This window comes from Carcharodon carcharias, chromosome 4 (genome assembly GCF_017639515.1).
Source record: "Carcharodon carcharias isolate sCarCar2 chromosome 4, sCarCar2.pri, whole genome shotgun sequence".
NCBI classification, from domain to species: Eukaryota; Metazoa; Chordata; class Chondrichthyes; order Lamniformes; family Lamnidae; genus Carcharodon; species Carcharodon carcharias.
Window position 1 is genome coordinate 7,068,076 of NC_054470.1, and position 18,249 is coordinate 7,086,324.

The following is an 18,249-nucleotide window of genomic DNA, read 5'->3' on the forward strand; positions in this document are numbered from 1 at the left end:
CTGGAAGTTCCCCTTCAACTCATTCACCATTTTGACTTGGAAATATATTCACTGTCACTGGGTCAAAATCCTGGAACTCCCTCCCTAACAGCACTGTGGGGTACCTACACTATCTGGACTGCAGTGGTTCAAGAAGGCACCTCACCACCACCATCACAAGGGCAATTAGGAATGGTGATAAATTCTGGCCTAGCCAGCGACAGTCACATCCCATGAATGAATAAAGAAAAAATTCTCTTCTGGGTACCATTTTGTTTAAACATAAAATTGGCACAAAAGCATAGATTCACCAACACTATGTTATACAACGATGCCTCGGGTTTGATTTCTTTTTTATTTTATTAGAGGGAAGTTGAAAGAGTTGGGAGTTTGGGATGGAGAAGCAGTGTAAGAATATTCCCAACCTGTTCAGACCCCAGATGTTACATTAAAGCAGTTCAATCTCCGCATAGCAGAACAAGGTACCTGTCATTCTATTGATTTTGGAGAATGCTGGAGTTGGGGGAAGAGGAAGGAGGAAAAATATGTATTTCATTTTTCTTTGTATAGTTATCAAAGGCCACTGACACAATCTCTGGAAATTATCTTTTTTTACATAAGTCATCTAAGCAAAACATTTTGCATACTTTACTTTCCTCCTGTAAAGACCATGTGATCAGAAAATGGACATGATTCTCCACAACAACTTGTATTATATAGTGCCTTTAATATACTAAGGCCTCACAAAGGATTTAATTGGAGTGTTACCAATAAAACTTGGCACTGTGCTGCATAAGGAGATATTAGGGCAGATGAGTGGTTTCACAGAGTGTGTTACAGGAGGAAAGAAAGACAGAGAGATTTAGAGGAGGATTTCCAAAGCTTAGGACCTTGGCTGCTGAAGGCACGGTCAATGGGAGTATAATTAAAATTGTAAGAGGCTAGAGTCGGCTTAACGCGAGGGTTATAGGGCTGGAAGCAGTTAGGGATAGGTTAGGGGTGATATCATGGAGAGTTTGGAAAAAGGGTGAAAATTTTAAATCAAAGTGTTGCTTAACTTCTGTGTAGGCCAGCAAATACTGGAGTGATGGATAAATGGAATATGTAGTGCAATTTAGGATGAGGCAGCAGAGTTTTGTATGACTTTATGGAGCGTACAGCATCGGAGGTCAGCAGGGGATATGTTAGAATAGTCGAGTATGTAAGAAGAAGGTGTGATTGAAGGATTCAGCAGGAAATGAGCTGTGGAGGGGCAGAGTCAGACAACTTTGGAGAGGTGGAATAAGGCAGATTTAATGTCACGGTTATGCAGTGAGAGGGGAGCTGGTTAGCTCAGTTGGCTAGATAGCCAGTATGTGATTCAGAATAATACCAACCACATGGGTTTGATTCCCATCCTGGCTGAGGTAGATTTGGGACTTGCCTCCTCACACGGCTCCTAAGAGTGGAAGGTAATGGCAAACCACCACTGACAAAAGCTGCCAAAAAATTGGCTCAAGATGAAGTAACAGCAGATGATGAGCCAAGGACCTACCTTCAGGAAGAGCACATATAACATGACATGCAGTTGGAAGCTCATCTTCCAATGTGCTGAATAGTCTGGTTTGGATGCTCGCTTAGGGAGAGGAATGGAATGGGGTTGCCAGGGAGAGGGATGGAGCAGTGTAGGTAGGGAACATAGTTTGTGCCAGGGACCAAAGACAATGGTTTTGGTCTTTCCATTATTTAGTTGGAGGAAGTTTCTGCTCATTCAATACAGGATGTCAGACAAACACTCTGAAAATTTAGAGGGATTGAGAGGTAATGATGAGTTATATCTGGGTGTTGTCAATCTATATGTACAAACTGACAAGTTGCTAGGAGTCAGCATGTACATGGGAAATAGGAAGAAGTCAAGAATCCCCTGTGGGGATCCCAGAGGTATTGGTGTGGGAGTGGGAAGAGAAGCCATCGCAGCTGGTTCTCTGGCTAGAACTGGATTAATAAAAATGGACCTAGGCAAGTGTAGTTCCACCCAGCTGGAAGACGATAGAGAGACTTTGGAGGAGGACGATGTCGCCAACTGTGTCAAAGGCTTCTCATGGGATGAGTAGGGATTGTTTATCTTGATCACAGTCACATAGGATGTCATTTGTGACTTTGAGAGGATCTCTTTTGGTACTGTGGCAGAAATCTGTTTGGAGATAATCAAACATGGAGTTCTCAGAAAAATTGACTTGATTTTTGAGGCGACAACATATTCAGAGAAAATGGAGGTTGGAGATGGGCTGGTAGTTTGCAACAATGGAGGAGTCAAGGGTTGTCTTTTGATGAGGGGGTGATGACGACAGATTTGAAAGCGAACTGAGCAGACAGAACTCTTAACAATGTCAGCTAAAATGGGAGCTAGGAAGGGAAGCTGGGTGGTCAGCAGTGGAATAGTGGGAATAGTGTTGAGGAAGCAGGGGGTGGATCTTGTAGAGAAGAACAAAAAATTCTGGAAATGCTCAACAGGTCTGGTAGCACCTGTGAACAGAAACAAAGTTAATACTTCAGGTCGAGATGACCTTTCATCAGCATGGACAAGATGAGCTCAGAAGAGGGCAAGAGAGAAGATCAAAGAGGAAATCAGTGAAATGGGTGAATCTGTTTTATCTTAATACACAAAATTATTTGATGTCCTCAATATTGTAATATCAATGTTTTAAAATTCTGGGCATATCTCTGAACAGTAGAACAGAATTATATCATTCAGCCCTCACGTGCTTTGCCATTCAATAAGATCATGGCTGATGTGGCTCAGCTCAATTTATCCACTTCTGATATACAAATCTCGATGCTCTTACCCTAATAAAAATATATTGATCCTTGTCCTGACAATTTCAATTGATGCAGCATCCACAGCCTTTATGTGAAAAAGGACATCTTGATTTCACTTCTAATGGGCCTAACTCTTAAAGATGTGTCCCCTTGTTCTGGATTCCCCAGCCGGGGGAAATTGTTTCTTTATATCAACCCTATCAAATCACTTTATCGATTCAAACACTTAGATTAGATCACCCCTCAACCTTCTAAACTCAAGGCCATACAAGCTGCTTTTCCTTGTTTCCCTGCATCCGAATTCTTCTCATATGCTTCAAAATAGTGGAGAAATGTGTGTTATGTTCTAAATAAAGTGAACTGATGTTCAGTTTGACTGAGCTTTCTGTTGCTAATTCTATAAAACATCCTCATAGACATCCAGGTACGAACTTTTAGGATTAAAAATTGATTAAATAGCTACTTTCAAGAGTGGAGTGTATGGGCGCCAGCTGGGACCGAGGCAGTAGCAGCAAAACTTGGTACTGCTTCCTTATTTACCGGACTGTAGTGTTAGCCCTGTGGAGCGGAGACTTTTGCTTCCGGCTGCCTAAGCACTCGGTGAGGGGGGCAGGGGTGAGCGAGCAACATTAATTGATAGCACATGTTGCAGCCAACCTGCTCCTCTTAAAGGTATTGTGGCCCTCCTAAAGGGAAGCTGCAGTCAATGGGAGGGAGTTGCTTCAGGCTGCCAGTATTGAGGCTGGCTGCATTTAGGAATTGCACAAATGGAAGTGCCAGGAAAGAGAGGTCACAGTGGTGGGACAGAAAGGTCAGGTTTCTGCTGGGGATCCAAGAGGCCCACAGGGACCACCCTCCAAAGGGAATGGGAGCAGTTGGCCAGGGAGGGCAATGCAAGGGGTCTGGCCCCAAAAACCTGGCAGCAGTGCCATGAGGAGTTCAATGTTTTCAGTTGGGTTAAGGTCAATAAATGCATCTTCACTTGATTTCTTCTACCCACTGAACCACCAATCACAAGTGCCACTCAATGCACCATACCCCCATCACTCGTCCATTAGCATTCCCTGACACTTATAACTCATACCTAACAACCAGATGCTCCAGTTCACCATCACACACATTCCAATGATGCCAGCCTCAAACCCAGTTGTTGCTGGTCCCACATACCTCAAGTTATTTAGCTATGGCAGATACCCAACCAAATGTCGTACTGTACAATCATTAACATTCTGCATTCTCGTTTACAGGATAAAGTCAAAAACATAGGAGAGCACAGAGCAGGACAGGTGGAGCATCTCCCGAACCCAACGAAGAAGATGGTTCTACACATCATGGGGCCAACTGTGAAAGAACCTGTGGCATCCGGCATCCCTGAGAACATTGAGGATGATCATATGTTCCTTCCTAATGCCCCTTCTCAACTCCCAGCCCACTCTCATCCTGCCAACTGGCATGATGTGCCAGCTGCTGATGGTATGACCAAGGATGTCTTGCTCCACCCCACTTACCTCACACCAATCCTCTCCTGCAGATTTTCTGCTTTCAAACATTGAAGAACTGCTGCCTGCTCAGCCAGAGCACACCCAGGAGGAAAGGAAGGGGCTACAGTTCAACATTAATGAGGAGGCCCTGAGACTTGATCTGATACTCGCAGCCACCAGCTCCCCGGACATGCAGATGAGTTCTGCTCCATGGGACTCAATGTGGAATTTGACAGGGTGGCCTACAGGAGAATGCTGATAGACATGCATACTGAGATGCTGAGTATGTTGGCTAGCCCACCAGATAGTCACTGTCCAGGAGTATGGAGGAGTCCAACTCCAACTTGACGAGGGGATCAGGCAACTCCCCCCCCCCCCACTCACCCCCTCCATAGCCTCTGCTCTATCTCCCTGTCATTCTGCAGACCCAGGGGCACTGTAATTGCTGCCCCCATGTTGCATCCTTTATGTTGACTTTCTGCCTTTGCTGTGAGGATGCATTAACATTCGCTGCCACATCCACCAACTTACCATAACACCTCCGAAACCACTTTGCAGTACTTCCAGAAACTTCATATAGCCTAAGTTAGGCTAAAGTCACCTTACCTTCAAATTAGGTTTCCAGCCCTTTAAATAATGTTGGTGCTAGGTCCTTCTTGCAGCTGGACGAATGTTCTTTGGTGAACGACAAGTGAATATATTGAGCAGACCTGCATAGTCCAGGTTTGTAAATTGTGTGCCACACCAGCTGGGACAGCTGTCTGACATCACGGTCTGGGACAGCTGTCTGACATCACGGTCTGGGACAGCTGTCTGACATCACGGTCTCGGACAGCTGTCTGACATCACGATCTGGGACAGCTGTCTGACATCACGATCTGGGACAGCTGTCTGACATCACAGTCTGGGACAGCTGTCTGACATCACGATCTGGGACAGCTGTCTGACATCACGATCTGGGACAGCTGTCTGACATCACGATCTGGCAATCTGGGAAGCTCATACAGAGCTCACCCCTGAGAGTGCCCTTCCCAATGGGGCACAGCACAGACCACACCATAAGCAAACAGAGGCCCTACATTCCCCTCTCAGAGGGCCTCTGGCCTCCATAACACCAGCTTCAGTGGGAGAATTTATGTCATGAATCCCTGTCTTTTTTTCATATTTCACTTGGTTTTTCAAACTCACATTTCGTTTGTCTCATGTGGGTTATGTTCCCAGATGTAAATCTAATTAAACGAGAGTCAAACCGAGTAAATGAAAATAAATTCATCGTGAAAAGCAATTTTTCTGTCAAATAATGTTTTCAGGTATAATAATTTTGTGTGATTTTAGGTTTTGTGTTTTATATTTGTGGGATTAAATTTGTTAATTAAAATAATTGTGTGCAAGAAGGTAATTCAGTGAATTTTTGAATGAAATTCCTTAGATATAAGAAATGCTTCAAATAAATTACTTTATAGAAACATTTTAGTGATCGACTTTCAGCTTTAATACCTTCTCATTCAGTCCATATGCCTGTAGGACACATAACTCAGCTCATCACTTCATAAAAACATTTTCTTTATCTTATTTTTTAAATCTTACTTTTAACTTTCATCTCTTTATTTCTTGAACATAGGACAGATAGCCCAGCATGTCTGAAATAAAAATATAAAAGTCAGCAGGTCAAGTAGTATCTGTAGAAATAGAAAATGTGAACTCACATCCCTCCCTCCTCTTAGGCTCCTGGTTCCAAGAGTTGGCTTGAACCTGTCCGGGTGGAAAAAACAGTCAAGGCTAACAACTCTTCTTCTTAATAGTTTATTTTAACATCAGTAACTTAAAAGCATCAGACCCCTGCCCCCCTTAAGTTCGTAAGTGCTTTACATTAAGCACGTTGTTCCTGTACCTTCTAAACTGCACTCACACTTTTACACCTTGAAGAGGTTACTGTTCTTTTTAACATTCCTTCAGCTCAATCATCCCATTTTAGTTCATCTAATCCCGTAATTATACTTATTTTCTGAGAAGGGCCATACTGTACAGTGCTGCTCCTGCTAAACGCACCAGTGACGATAACTGCCGCAAACCCCTCCCACTTTTGATTGTACCTTCTTACATATTGCAATAATCCCACATCCTGGGTTCATGAATAGTCCATTAACATATGAGAGCATTTTGATGAAGAAGATTCTGGTTTGTGAACTCCAGGCTTCACTCAAATGAAACAGTTCTTTGGGATGAACATTTCTGAGGAATGTGGGGACACACCTGTGCACAGTGGTTCCATAGTTCATCTGCCTGTAAGTGTTATTTACAGTTCTATACCAGTTCAGAGCAATCAGATGGTTCAGACAAATCCTTTAAATCTTGGATAGGTGCATTTCTCTGTGTGGATTAATTGCTTCTGTCATCTGTTGACTAGCTTACTGAAAAAGCCACTCATTGTGTCTATGTCAGGTTTGCACAGGTTTCTTTAGATTCATTTCTAAGATTCCATGGAATGCTTGGAGACAAAGTTTGACTAATTTTTGAAAATTGTCCGTTACAAATGGCCTTTGTGTAGTACCATCTTTGGGCTTTTAAATATCGGGCTTCTTTTTGAATACGTTCATGTTGAAGGACTGGTTACAAAACAATGTTAGTGTTTCCGGTCAATCCCCATTCATCAAAACTGGCAAAGGTTAAATACTACAGCAAGCGTGAGGCAGTGAAGGGGGCAATGGTGATGGGGACGGGAACAAGAGGGAAGGTCGGTTATGGGGTGGGGTGGTCAGGAATGATTAAATGACAAAAGGATGGTACCAGGGAAAGGGGGTAATCATGGGACTGTAAAAGAAACAGAGGTCAGCCTGGAGAGGTGTAAATAGTGACAACCGAGCAATTACCAGCAAATGCTATCTGAAAAAATTGCAGCAGTGGTTATAATCCAAAATTGTTGAATCTTCTGGACTCAACATTGAGTTCAATAATTGCAGATTATGACCATCGTTCCCATTTATCAGACAGCAAGTGATGTCTAACCCATGTTTTGTTTCTTTACTTGTTTCATTTGTACCCTCTTTTACCTCACACTATTATCCCTTTTATCATTTAATCTCTCCTATTTCCACCCTACCATTGAGCTTCCCTTTTGCTCTTTCCTCCCCTCGCCACTTCCCCATTCTTCCTTAAAAACTGTTAGATCTTTAACTTTTGTTAGCTTTGATGAAAGATCATCAACCTGAATCATTAACTGTTTCTTTCTCTCTCTCCCTAAATGCTATCAGACATTGTGTATTTTCATCTTCTTTTTTGCATAAAAGTAGAGCATATTAGCCAACAGCCCAGACATGCAAATATATAGTAAATTAAGTCAACACCATTCTAAAAAGAAAATAAAAACCAGAGACTTAGAGGCAAAGTGAGTAAACTGAAGGCAAAGGTCGCAGTCAATGAACAATGCCAGAGGTCAACAAATGGATTAATGGGAATATACAACAAAGTGGTGGGTGCCATGTCAATAATCGTTCTGTTCATTTGATTCTCAAGAATTATGAATTCTGGATAATATTGAAAGCCTTGCAGTGATGGGAGGGGCATTCTGGATCATGGTACCATGTTGTTCCTACATTATGCACCTGTAAGAAGTGACGGTGAACATTTACAAAACACTGGTTCTCCCTCAACTGGAGTATTGTGTCTGCTTCTAAGCACCACACTATACTAAGGATGTGAATGAATTAGAGAGAGTGCAGAAAAGACTTATGATAATGGTTCCAGGGATGAGGGACTTCAGTTTTGTGGATAGGTTGGAGATGTTAGGGTTGTTCTCCTTAAGAAAAAGAGAGATTTGATTGAGGTGTTCAAAATCATGAGGGGCCAGAACAGAACAGATAAGGTTCCCATGGGCAGAAGGGTCAAGAACCAGAGGACACTAGAGTGGTCGGACAGTCCAGATTTAGCACTGTCCGGTACATGATTCCCTCATTTCTGGTATTTTGACCCTTAGTACACTTACTTTAATAAAGCACTGGCAGAGGCTCCCACCTCTCACGCTTGCTGCTTTTCCAGATGCTTTGATGTAATAGGGATGAAGGAAACAGTTTTTTTCAATACATTTTTCCTGCCCCACCCTGTTTGTCTCTAGGTTGGTATCAAGTCGCCGAGCGTGATGACTTCACCCATACACAATGAGGTCATTCCCATACATGATGATGTCATCCTTGTGCATCCCAATGGTGTCCGTATTAGTGTCTTCTGGCGCTGGTTATCCTAGAGGACACAGATTTAAAGTGATTGGCAAAAAGAGCCAAATCGAGGATGATATATTAGCATGGATAGAGGTGTTAATTAACAGGAATCAGAGAGTTGGGATAAACAGGTCATTTTCAGGCTGGCAAAAGGAAATTGGATAATTACTTAAATAGAAAAAATTACAGAGCCACCAGGAATGCAACAGGGATCACTGCTGCAGTCTCAACTACTTACTATCTATATTAACGACTTGGATGTAGGGACCGACTGTATTGTAACCAAATTTGCTTACAATACAAAGATAGGAAAAGCAAATTGTGAGGAGGAATTGAATATATTCAAGGCTGAATTGGGCAGACTTTTGATCGACTAGGGAGTCAGGGTTATGGGGGATGGGCAAGAAAATGGAGTTAAGGTCACAATCAGATAGCCCATGATTTTATTGAATAATGGAGCAGGCTTGATGATGGGCTGAATGGCTTACTCCTGCTCCCATTTCCTACGATCTCATGACATGTGGGGAAAAGTGAATGGTTAGGATCTGGAAATGCACTGTCTAAAAGAGTGTGTTAGAAGCAGATTCAATTACAGAGAAGCAGGGAATTGGACAATTACCTGAATAGAGAAAAAAAACATTAGCGGTGCTTTAGGGGAAATGGCACCGGAGTGACAGTAGTCGAGTTGTCCTTGCAAAGACCTGGCACGTACAGGATGGGCCAAATGGCCCTTTCTGGTGCTGAAACCAGTCTACGGTCCTATCTTTAACACGGAGCCCATCACAAAAAACAGAATTACCTGGGAAAACTCAGCAGGTCTGGCAGCATCGGCGGAGAAGAAAAGAGTTGACGTTTCAAGTCCTCATGACCCTTCAACAGAACTGAGTGAATCTTAGGAAAAGGGTGAAATATAAGCTGGTTTAAGGTTGGGTGGGGGAGAGAAGTGGAAGGGGGGGGGTGGTGGTGTGGTTGTAGGGACAAACAAGCAGTGATAGGAGCAGATCATCAAAAGATGTCACAGACAACAGAACAAAAGAACACAGAGGTGTTGAAGTTGGTGATATTATCTAAACGAATGTGCTAATTAAGAATGGATGGTAGGGCACTCAAGGTACAGCTCTAGTGGGGGTGGAGGGGGCATAAAATATTTAAAAATAATGGAAACTGTTAGGAAAAGAAAAATCTATATAAATTATTGGAAAAAAACAAAAGGAAGGGGGAAGAAACAGAAAGGGGGTGGGGATGGAGGAGGGAGTTCAAGACCTAAAGTTGTTGAATTGAATATTCAGTCCGCAAGGCTGTAAAGTGCCTGGTCGGAGCTCATCTGATCTGGTTTTTTTGGACAGCTTTGACACTGACCACTCCTGGCCGTGCCGACTTCTCTTTTTTTTTTTCCCTTTGCACGAACCTGAGCCTCCGAGGTTGCCGTCGCTCCCCGGCGGCGCACAGCTGATTGGCTGGTCCATGTGATTCGGCAACAGCGAAGCGGAACCTCCGGAGTCGGCGTGAAATAGGACCCGGGGGCGGGTGGGAGAGACAGAGCGTTCGGCTGCGGAAACCCCCTCCACCCCCCTGACCTGGGAGACAGAGCCAGCTCCGGACACGGGGAGTGACAGGTCCCCGATCAGATGGCTGCAATCGCCAGAGAAACCCAGAGGTAAAAGCAAATGCAAGTAGCACATCAGCTCCTTAACTCTGCACTTTCCGGCTGTTAAAATCTGCTCTGGCGGCCCGGCTGCTCCTTCACTAAAACAGCAGCAGCAGCAGCAGCAACTTGCTGGGGTAGAACGTGGGATGGGGTAAGGGGAGGGGGAGGGTGGTGGGTCTTGCGGCAGCGGTTTGGCTGGGTCCGAGGCGGATGCTGCTGTGCAGAGGGGAGGTCGGTGGTCCCCGATACAGAGGCTGTGGGGCTGAGTAGGACGCGCAAGGTTGTGAGCTCGTTCAGCCCGGAGCAGGGAGGGAGCTGGAGCTGGAACTGGTACAGGTACAGGCAATGGGCTGAAGGGGATGGTTTTACTCTCCCCAGTGTTTCACTGGAGGAAATTGCAGCTTTATATAAGACTGGATGTTGACAGCACAGAAGCTGGGGGGGCGGTGGGGGGGAGTTGGGGGGTTTCTGGTTATGGGATGGAGTGTGGAGTTAATAGAAGTTTTGGAGGGGCAGGGTTTGGTATTGTCAATAAGCATGTGGATAGTGATTGTTTTACTTATTTATCAAATACTCCTAGCCAAAGTCAGCACTGGCATCCTTGGTGATTGCTTCGCAGACTTGGACGTCCGGGGAAGATGTTAACAGCCAGCAGAGGCGAAGGGGGTGAAGGAAAGTTCCTTTGGTGGGGTGGGACTGAGGTAGGGGCGGCGAATGTAACAATGTGGATGTAGGAAAAGGAGACATCGCTGGGGACGCTCTGGCTACAATCAGATATTTCCTAATGGCATCAAGTGAGTGCCATCCCGTTGAGCTGGATGATGAAGGAGGGGCATTGGAGGAGGCTGGTATTACAGCTGCTCATGTCCAAGTCTGCGAAGCAATCACCAAGGATGCCAGTGCTGACTTTGGGTTGGAGTGTTTGATAAACAAGTAAAACAATAAATGGAAACCGCTGCTACTAGGTTGTTAAAATATTGACTGAGGATTTTCTGAATAGAAATGTGCATCAATATTTTCACAAACAATCATTGTCTGGGAATCATAGAAACTTAGAGGAGCAGAGGACGCTATTTGTCTTATCATGCCTGTGCGAACTCTTTGAAAGAGTAATCGTGCTTAGTCCATGTCCTCACTTGTTTGTATTCCTGTATTGTTATAATGAAATTTAAACAAAGAAAATTCAGTGGATTTTAAGTACCATTTTGATATGTCAGAAAGAGCTTTATTGCCATATGATCCATCGTGGCCTCCTCCAGAGGTCCCCAGCATCATCAGTCTTCAGCCAACTTAATTCACCTCATGTGATATCAAGAAATGGCTGAAGGCATTGGATACTGCAAAGGCTATGGACCCTGACAACGTTCCAGCAATAGTACTGAAGATGGGTCTCCAGAACTAGCCGTGCCCCTAACCAAGCTGTCCTAGTACAGCTATGATGCTGACATCTACCCGGCAATGTAGAAAATTGCCCAGGTAATTCCACATAAAGTGGGACAAATCCAACCCAACCAGTTACCATCCCATCAGTCTACTCTCGATCATCAGTAAAGTAATGGAAGGTGTCGTTGACAGTGCTATCAAAAGGCACTTACACAGCAATAATCTGTTCACTGATGCCCAGTTTTGTTCTGCTGGCCCACTCAGCTCCTGACCTCAATACAGCCTTAGTCCAAACATGGACAAAAGAGCTGAACTCCAGAGATGACGTGAGAGTGACTGCCCTTGACATCAAAGGCAGCATTTGATCTCGTGTGGTATCAAGGAGCTCTAGCAAAACTGGGATCCATGGGAATAAGGGGGAAACTCTCCACTGGTTGGAGTCAGTGGTTGTTGGAGGTCAATCATCTCAGTTCTGGAGCTTTACAGCAGGAATACCTCAGTTTAGTGTCCTGAGCCCAACCATCTTCAGCTGCTTCATCAATGACCTTCCCTCTATCATAAGGTCAGAAGTGGGGATGTTCGTGGATAATTGCACAATGTTCAGCACCAGTTGCAAATTCTCAGATACTGAAGCAGCCCTTGCCCACAAGGAGCAAGACCTGGACAATACCAGGCTTGGGCTAATAAATGTCAAATAATATTCACGCCAAACAGGTGCCAGGCAATGATCATCTCCAACAAGAGAGAATCCAGTCATCTCCCCTTGACATTCAATGGCATTACCTTTGCTGAATCCCCCACTATTAACATCCTGGGAGTTACCAATGACCAGAAACTGAATAGGACCAGCCATATAAATACTGTGGTTACAAGAACAGGTCTGAGGCTGGGAATTCTGCAGCAAGTAACTCACCTCCTAACTTTCCAAAACCTGTCCACCATCTACAAGGCACAAATCAGGAGTGCAATGGAATACTCTCCACTTGCCTGGATGTGTGCAGCCCCAACAATGCTCAAGAAGCTTGACGTATTCCAGGACAAAGCAACCCCCTTGATTGGTACCCCATCCACCACCTTCAATATTCAGTCCCTCCACCACCAAAGCTTAGTGACAGCAGTGTGTACCATCTACAAGATGCATTGCAGAATCTCACCCAGGCTCTTTCCAAACCTGTGATCTCTACCACCTAGAGGTTCAACTACTGTGGATGCATGGGAACAACACTGCCTGTAAGTTCCCCGCCGAGCAACACACCATTCTGACTCGGAGCTATATTACAGTTCCTTCACTGTCGCTGGGTCAAAATCCTGGAACTCCCAAACATCACTGTGGAAAAGGATATAGATGGGTTGCTGGAGTAGGCGGTAATGTGGCAGATGGATTTTAACATAGAGAAGTGTGAGGTCATACATTTAGGGAGGTCAAACAGTTATAGGGATTACACAATAAATGGGAATATACTAAGAGGAGTAGATGAAGTGAGAAATCTTGGCGTACAAGCACACAGGTCCCTAAAGGCAGCAGTTCAAGTAGACAAGGTTGTAAAGAAGGTATATGGAATGCTCTTCTTCATTGACAGAGGTACAGAATATAAAAGTAAGGATATAATGTTGGAATTGTGTAAAACACTGGGGAGGCCACAACTGGAGTGTTGTGTGCAGTTCTGGTCACCACATTACAGGAAGGACATAATAGCTCTGGAGAGAGTGCAGAGGAGGTTTACAAGAATTTTGCCAGGGTTAGAAAAGTGTAGCTACGAGGAGAGATTGGATAGGTTGGGGTTATTTTCCTTAGAACAAAGAAGGCTGAGAGGCGACTTGATTGAGGTGTATAAAATTATGAGGGGAATAGTTAGAGTGGACGAGATAAAATTGTTTCCCTCGATGCAGAATTCTAGAGCCAGGGGACATAGATTCAAGATAAGTGGCAGAAGGTGTAAGGGGAACATGAGGAAGAACTTTTTTTACACAGCGAGTAGTGGGTGTCTGGAATTCGCTGCCCAAGTAGGTGGTAGAGGCAGAAACTTTAAACTCTTTTAAAAAGTACCTGGATCTGCACTTTAAGTGCTGTAAGCTGCAGGGCTATGGGCCGGGTGCAGGAAGGTGGGATTAGAAAGGGCACCTGGGTGTCCTCGGGCTGGCATGGACAAGATGGGCCAAATGGCCTCCTTCTGTGATGTAACTTTTCTATGGTTCTATGTACCTGCAACACATGGACTGCAGCACTTCAACAAGGCGGCCCACCACCACCTTTTTAAGGGCAATTAGGGATGGGCAATAAATTCTGGCCAACACCATCCACATCCTGTGAAAGGATTTTTAAAAAGCCTCATGGTGAGGGATGTGTGAAATTTTGGTATGCTACCTAGTTTGATGAGCATCTAGCCTGACACACACTTAACCAGAAAAGCTGAATTCACTCTATTTTCATTAAAATAAATAATTACAAACTTCATTTATTCAGTTATTTGAATCCCTTGCTAGTTTTGAATATGACATACAATATCATTATTCCAACTCTTCCTTGATAACTGTCAAAGAAACTAGGGAGTAAAATTAAATGCTTGAAATCCTGTTCTCAGGCTCACTGAATTAAGGACTCCTGAAAGATGCTGTTTCCCCATGATTTGGATTGATGTTCACTTTTTTTTAAGGGCAAAATACCTTCCATTTAAATAGCATTGTATTTCCTGAGAATACCCCAAGTGCTTCACAGCCAATGACTCACTTTTTGAATTGTAGTCACTGTTGTGATGTAGAGAAATACAACAGCCAGGAAGATCGACAAACAATAAATAACTAGCCAGATACTAATGTTGATTGAGGGAGAAATGTTTGGCAGACGCTGGGAGAATTCCTGGCTCCTGTTTGAATATTGCTGTAAACACCAATCTTTCATGGCCTGATCAGGAACTTCAGTTTAATGGGGTATCGAAAAATGACATCTGAGAAAATGCAGTGCCTTGTCAAATTGCACCATTGAAAGTACCGTATTTCCCTAATGTTGGCTGCGCTGAAGCTTTAGCCTGAATTTTGTGCTCAAATCTGCCTTTTAAAACTATATAGAAACTGAGTAAAGTTACCTGTCTGACTCATTTTCTTTTTGAACAGCATAAAGCAAGCTGTAATATTAATCAATGGAATTGATGCTGGTAAATTTCCACGACTGCTGTCGCGCATCCTTCAGAAACTTCACTTGAAGGTACTTGATGGAAAACATGTTTATTTTATATATGACAACAGGGTATCTAAATGAAACAACTAAATTAGATTGCCACCATGATGTGTATTGTCGATGTTTTGAGAAGTATTGGACCTGTTTACAAAAGTAACCCTATTATATGCTGCCTGGTTTAATTTGGCGAACATACATTCATCTTGCTGGCACAATGGATGTTTTTATTAAAAACCCTGACCTTTCTGAGTTTGGGACAGACGACCTTTCTCTTCTTTGTTAGTTGGAACTGTGATTTCATGTGCAAAGCCCAGCATTCTCACTCATAGTCAATTTAAACATTTAATTAAACCAGATTTATTTCCTTATGTATGTTGATCAGCAAATAATGCTTCTACCCTATAATAAAAACAGAAAACACTGGAAAACATAGGAATAGGAGTAGGCCATTTAGCCCCTCAAGCCTGTTCTGCCCATCATTCAGTGACTGTTCTGTGACCTAACTCTGTACACCCACCATTGTCCCATAATACCTTAATATCTTTAGTTAACAACCTAACAATCTCAGTCTTAAAATTAACAACTGGCCTTGCATCAGTTGCTGTTTGTCCCTTCTGCTTGAAGAAGTCTTTCCTAATTTTACTCATGAGAGGTCTAGCTCTAATTTTACAGTATATGTTCCCCAGTCCTACGTTCCCCAAATAGCAAAAATAGTTTCTCTTTATCTACCCTAACTGTTTTCCTTAATATTTTGAAAATGGATTAAACTACCTTCAGGGAATGCAATCCTAGTTTATTTAATCCCTCCTTACAGTGTAGTTATATAGTGTATGGTTAGGGGTACAAACAGGGATTTCTGAATGCAGGATGATATGTTGCTTCCCTGGTGCCATGGTTAAGGTGTCACTGAGTGGCTGCAGAGTGCTCAGAGCATTTGAGTGAATTGTCAGTGGTCATGCATGTAAACAAATGAAATAGGAGCAGAAGTAGGCCATTCGGCCCCTCGAGCTGCTCTGCCATTCATTAATATCATAGCTGATCTGTTTGTGTTTCGAGTTCCACGTTCCCATCTATCCCCAATAACATTAGATTCTTGTTAGGCAAGGGAATCAATCTACCTGCGCCTTAAAAATATTCAATGACCCCGTCTCCACCACCTCCTGAGGCAGAGAGATCCAAAGTCGCACAACCCTCTGAGAGAAAAAAAGTTCTCCTCGTCTCTGTCCTAAATGGGTGACCCGTCATTTTAAAACCGTGCCTCCTAGTTCTGGACTCACCCACATGAGGAAACATCCTTTCCATGTCCGCCTTGTCAAGCCCATTCAGGATCTTATATACTTCAGTCAAGTCAGCTCTCACTCTTTAACTACAAGTCCAGTCTGTCCAATCTTTCCTCATAAGACAATCTACTCACTCGAGGTATCAATCCAATAAGCCTCATCTGAACTGCCTCCACTGCATTTGCATCCTTCTTCCAATAAGGAGATCAAAACTGCACACCATATTCAGAATGTGGTTTCACCAATGTCCTCTATAACTGAAGCAAAACATCCTTACTTTTATGTTCAATTCCTCTTGTAACAAAGGAAAGCAATCCATTAGCTTTCTTAATTCATTGCTGTACCCGCATACTAACTTTTTGTGACTCATGCACGAGAACACCTAGATCCCTCTGCACCTTGGAATTCTGCAGTTGTTTAAGTAATACTCAACCTTTTTATTCTTCCTGCCAAAGTGAACAACTTCACATTTTCCCACATTATACTCCATTTGCCAGATTTTTGTCCACTCACTCAATCTGTCTATATCTTTCTGTAACCTCCTTATGTCCTCTTCACAACATGCTTTCCTACCTATCGTTGTGTCATCTGCAAATTTAGCTACCATGCCTTTGCTCCCCTCATCGGAGTCATTGATGTAAATTGTAAAGAGTTGAGGCCCCAGCACAGACCCCTGTGTGACTCCACTATTGCATCCTGCCAATCAGACAGACCCATTTGTGCATATTTTCTGTTTTCTGCCAGCCAGCCAATCTTCTATCCATGTTAATATGTTATCCGCTACACCATGAGCTTTTAGTTTCCACAGTAAGTTCTAATGATGCACCTTATCTAATGCCTTCTGGAAATCCAAGTACAGTATGTCTACAGATTCCCCGTTAGCCACCATACATGTTGCACCTTCAAAAAACTGTACCAAATTGGTTAATCATGATTCCCCTCTCACAAAACCATACTGACTCTTACCTTGAATTTTTCTAAGTGCCCAGCTATAGCCTCTTTAATGATCAATCCTAACACTTTCCCCGTGACAGATGTCAAGCTGACTGGCCTACAGTTTCCAGTTTTCTGCCTCCCTCCCTTCTTGAATAGAGGGGTTATATGTGCTACTTTCCAGTGTGATGGAACTTTTCCAGAAGCTAGCGAATTTTGGAAAATTAGCATCTACTATCTTGTTAGCCACCTCTTTTAAGTCCCTAATTTTTCTTTTGAATTGAATACAATGCTACCATGGTGGGATTTGAACCCATGACCCCAGAGCATTAACCTGGGTCTCTGGATTACTAGTCCAGTGACATTACCACTATGCACCGTTTTACTCATATTGGTTTCAATGACATGGGTAGAGAGAAAGATCAGATCTTGCTGTCAGATTTCAGGGACCTAGGGGCCATTCCTTCACTGTTGCTGTGTCAAAATCATGGAACTCCCTCCCTAACAGCACTGCGGGCATACTGGACTGCGGCGGTTCAAGAAGGCAGCTCGCCACCACTTTCTCAAGGGCAATTAGGGATGGGCAATAAATGCTGGCCTAGCCAGTGACACCCACATCCCATAAATGAATTTTAAAAAAAAACTAGCAAGGAGGACCTCAAAGTAATCTCCGATTCCTCCCAATGCCATATGCTAGTGAGTACAGAAATAGAATAAAGCAGATGAATGCGTGGATGGAGAGATGATACTGGCAGGAGGGCTTTAGATGCCTGGGCACTGCGACAAATTCTGGAGGAGGTGGCATCCATACAGGCTGGGCTTGTGGTACCTCTATGGAACAGGGACCAATGTCCTCATGGGGTGACGTGCTAGTGATGTTGCACAGGCTTTAAACTAATTTGACAGGGATGAGAACTGGGATGTAACATTAGAAAGGGAAAACAAGGTGTATAAATGATTGGAAGAGGCAGGTAGCATGAAGTAAGAAATAGTACAGTATTAGCCAGGGTCAGACTAAATTAAAAAACTAAATTATGTTTGCAGTTCACATATTGTGAATGTATGGAGTGTATGATAAATAAGATTGGTGAGCTGCAAGCACTGATAGCCAAGTGGAGTATGATGTGGCAGTAATAGAGACCTGCCTCAAAATTACAGAGAAGTGCAAGAACTATCCTCCTCCTCCAGGTGCCATGCCCTAAGAGGGTGTTGGTGACTGACCATGGACTTCATTGGATTGGTCCATGGTTGCTTTGCAAAGTATTGCAGGGGTTTGCCGTTGTCTTCTGCAGTGTGGCGGATGAGGAAACTCTCCCACTCTTACTGCCTGCTGTCAGGCGTATTGGAAAGATTTGGA

At 43.5% G+C, this 18,249-nt stretch overlaps 1 protein-coding gene across 2 annotated transcripts in view; it reads left to right on the top strand.

The window, feature by feature from the left end:
- The first annotated feature begins 9,944 nt into the window (after positions 1-9,944).
- Positions 9,945-18,249, top strand: part of commd10 (COMM domain containing 10) — a 136,279-nt gene continuing 127,974 nt past the window's right edge. For both annotated transcript variants that reach the window (XM_041185502.1, XM_041185503.1), the window contains exons 1-2: positions 9,945-10,130; positions 14,616-14,706. In XM_041185502.1, the coding sequence (XP_041041436.1) occupies positions 10,102-10,130; positions 14,616-14,706 (120 nt within the window). In that variant the 5' untranslated portion in view covers positions 9,945-10,101. The remainder of the gene's footprint in view (positions 10,131-14,615; positions 14,707-18,249) is intronic.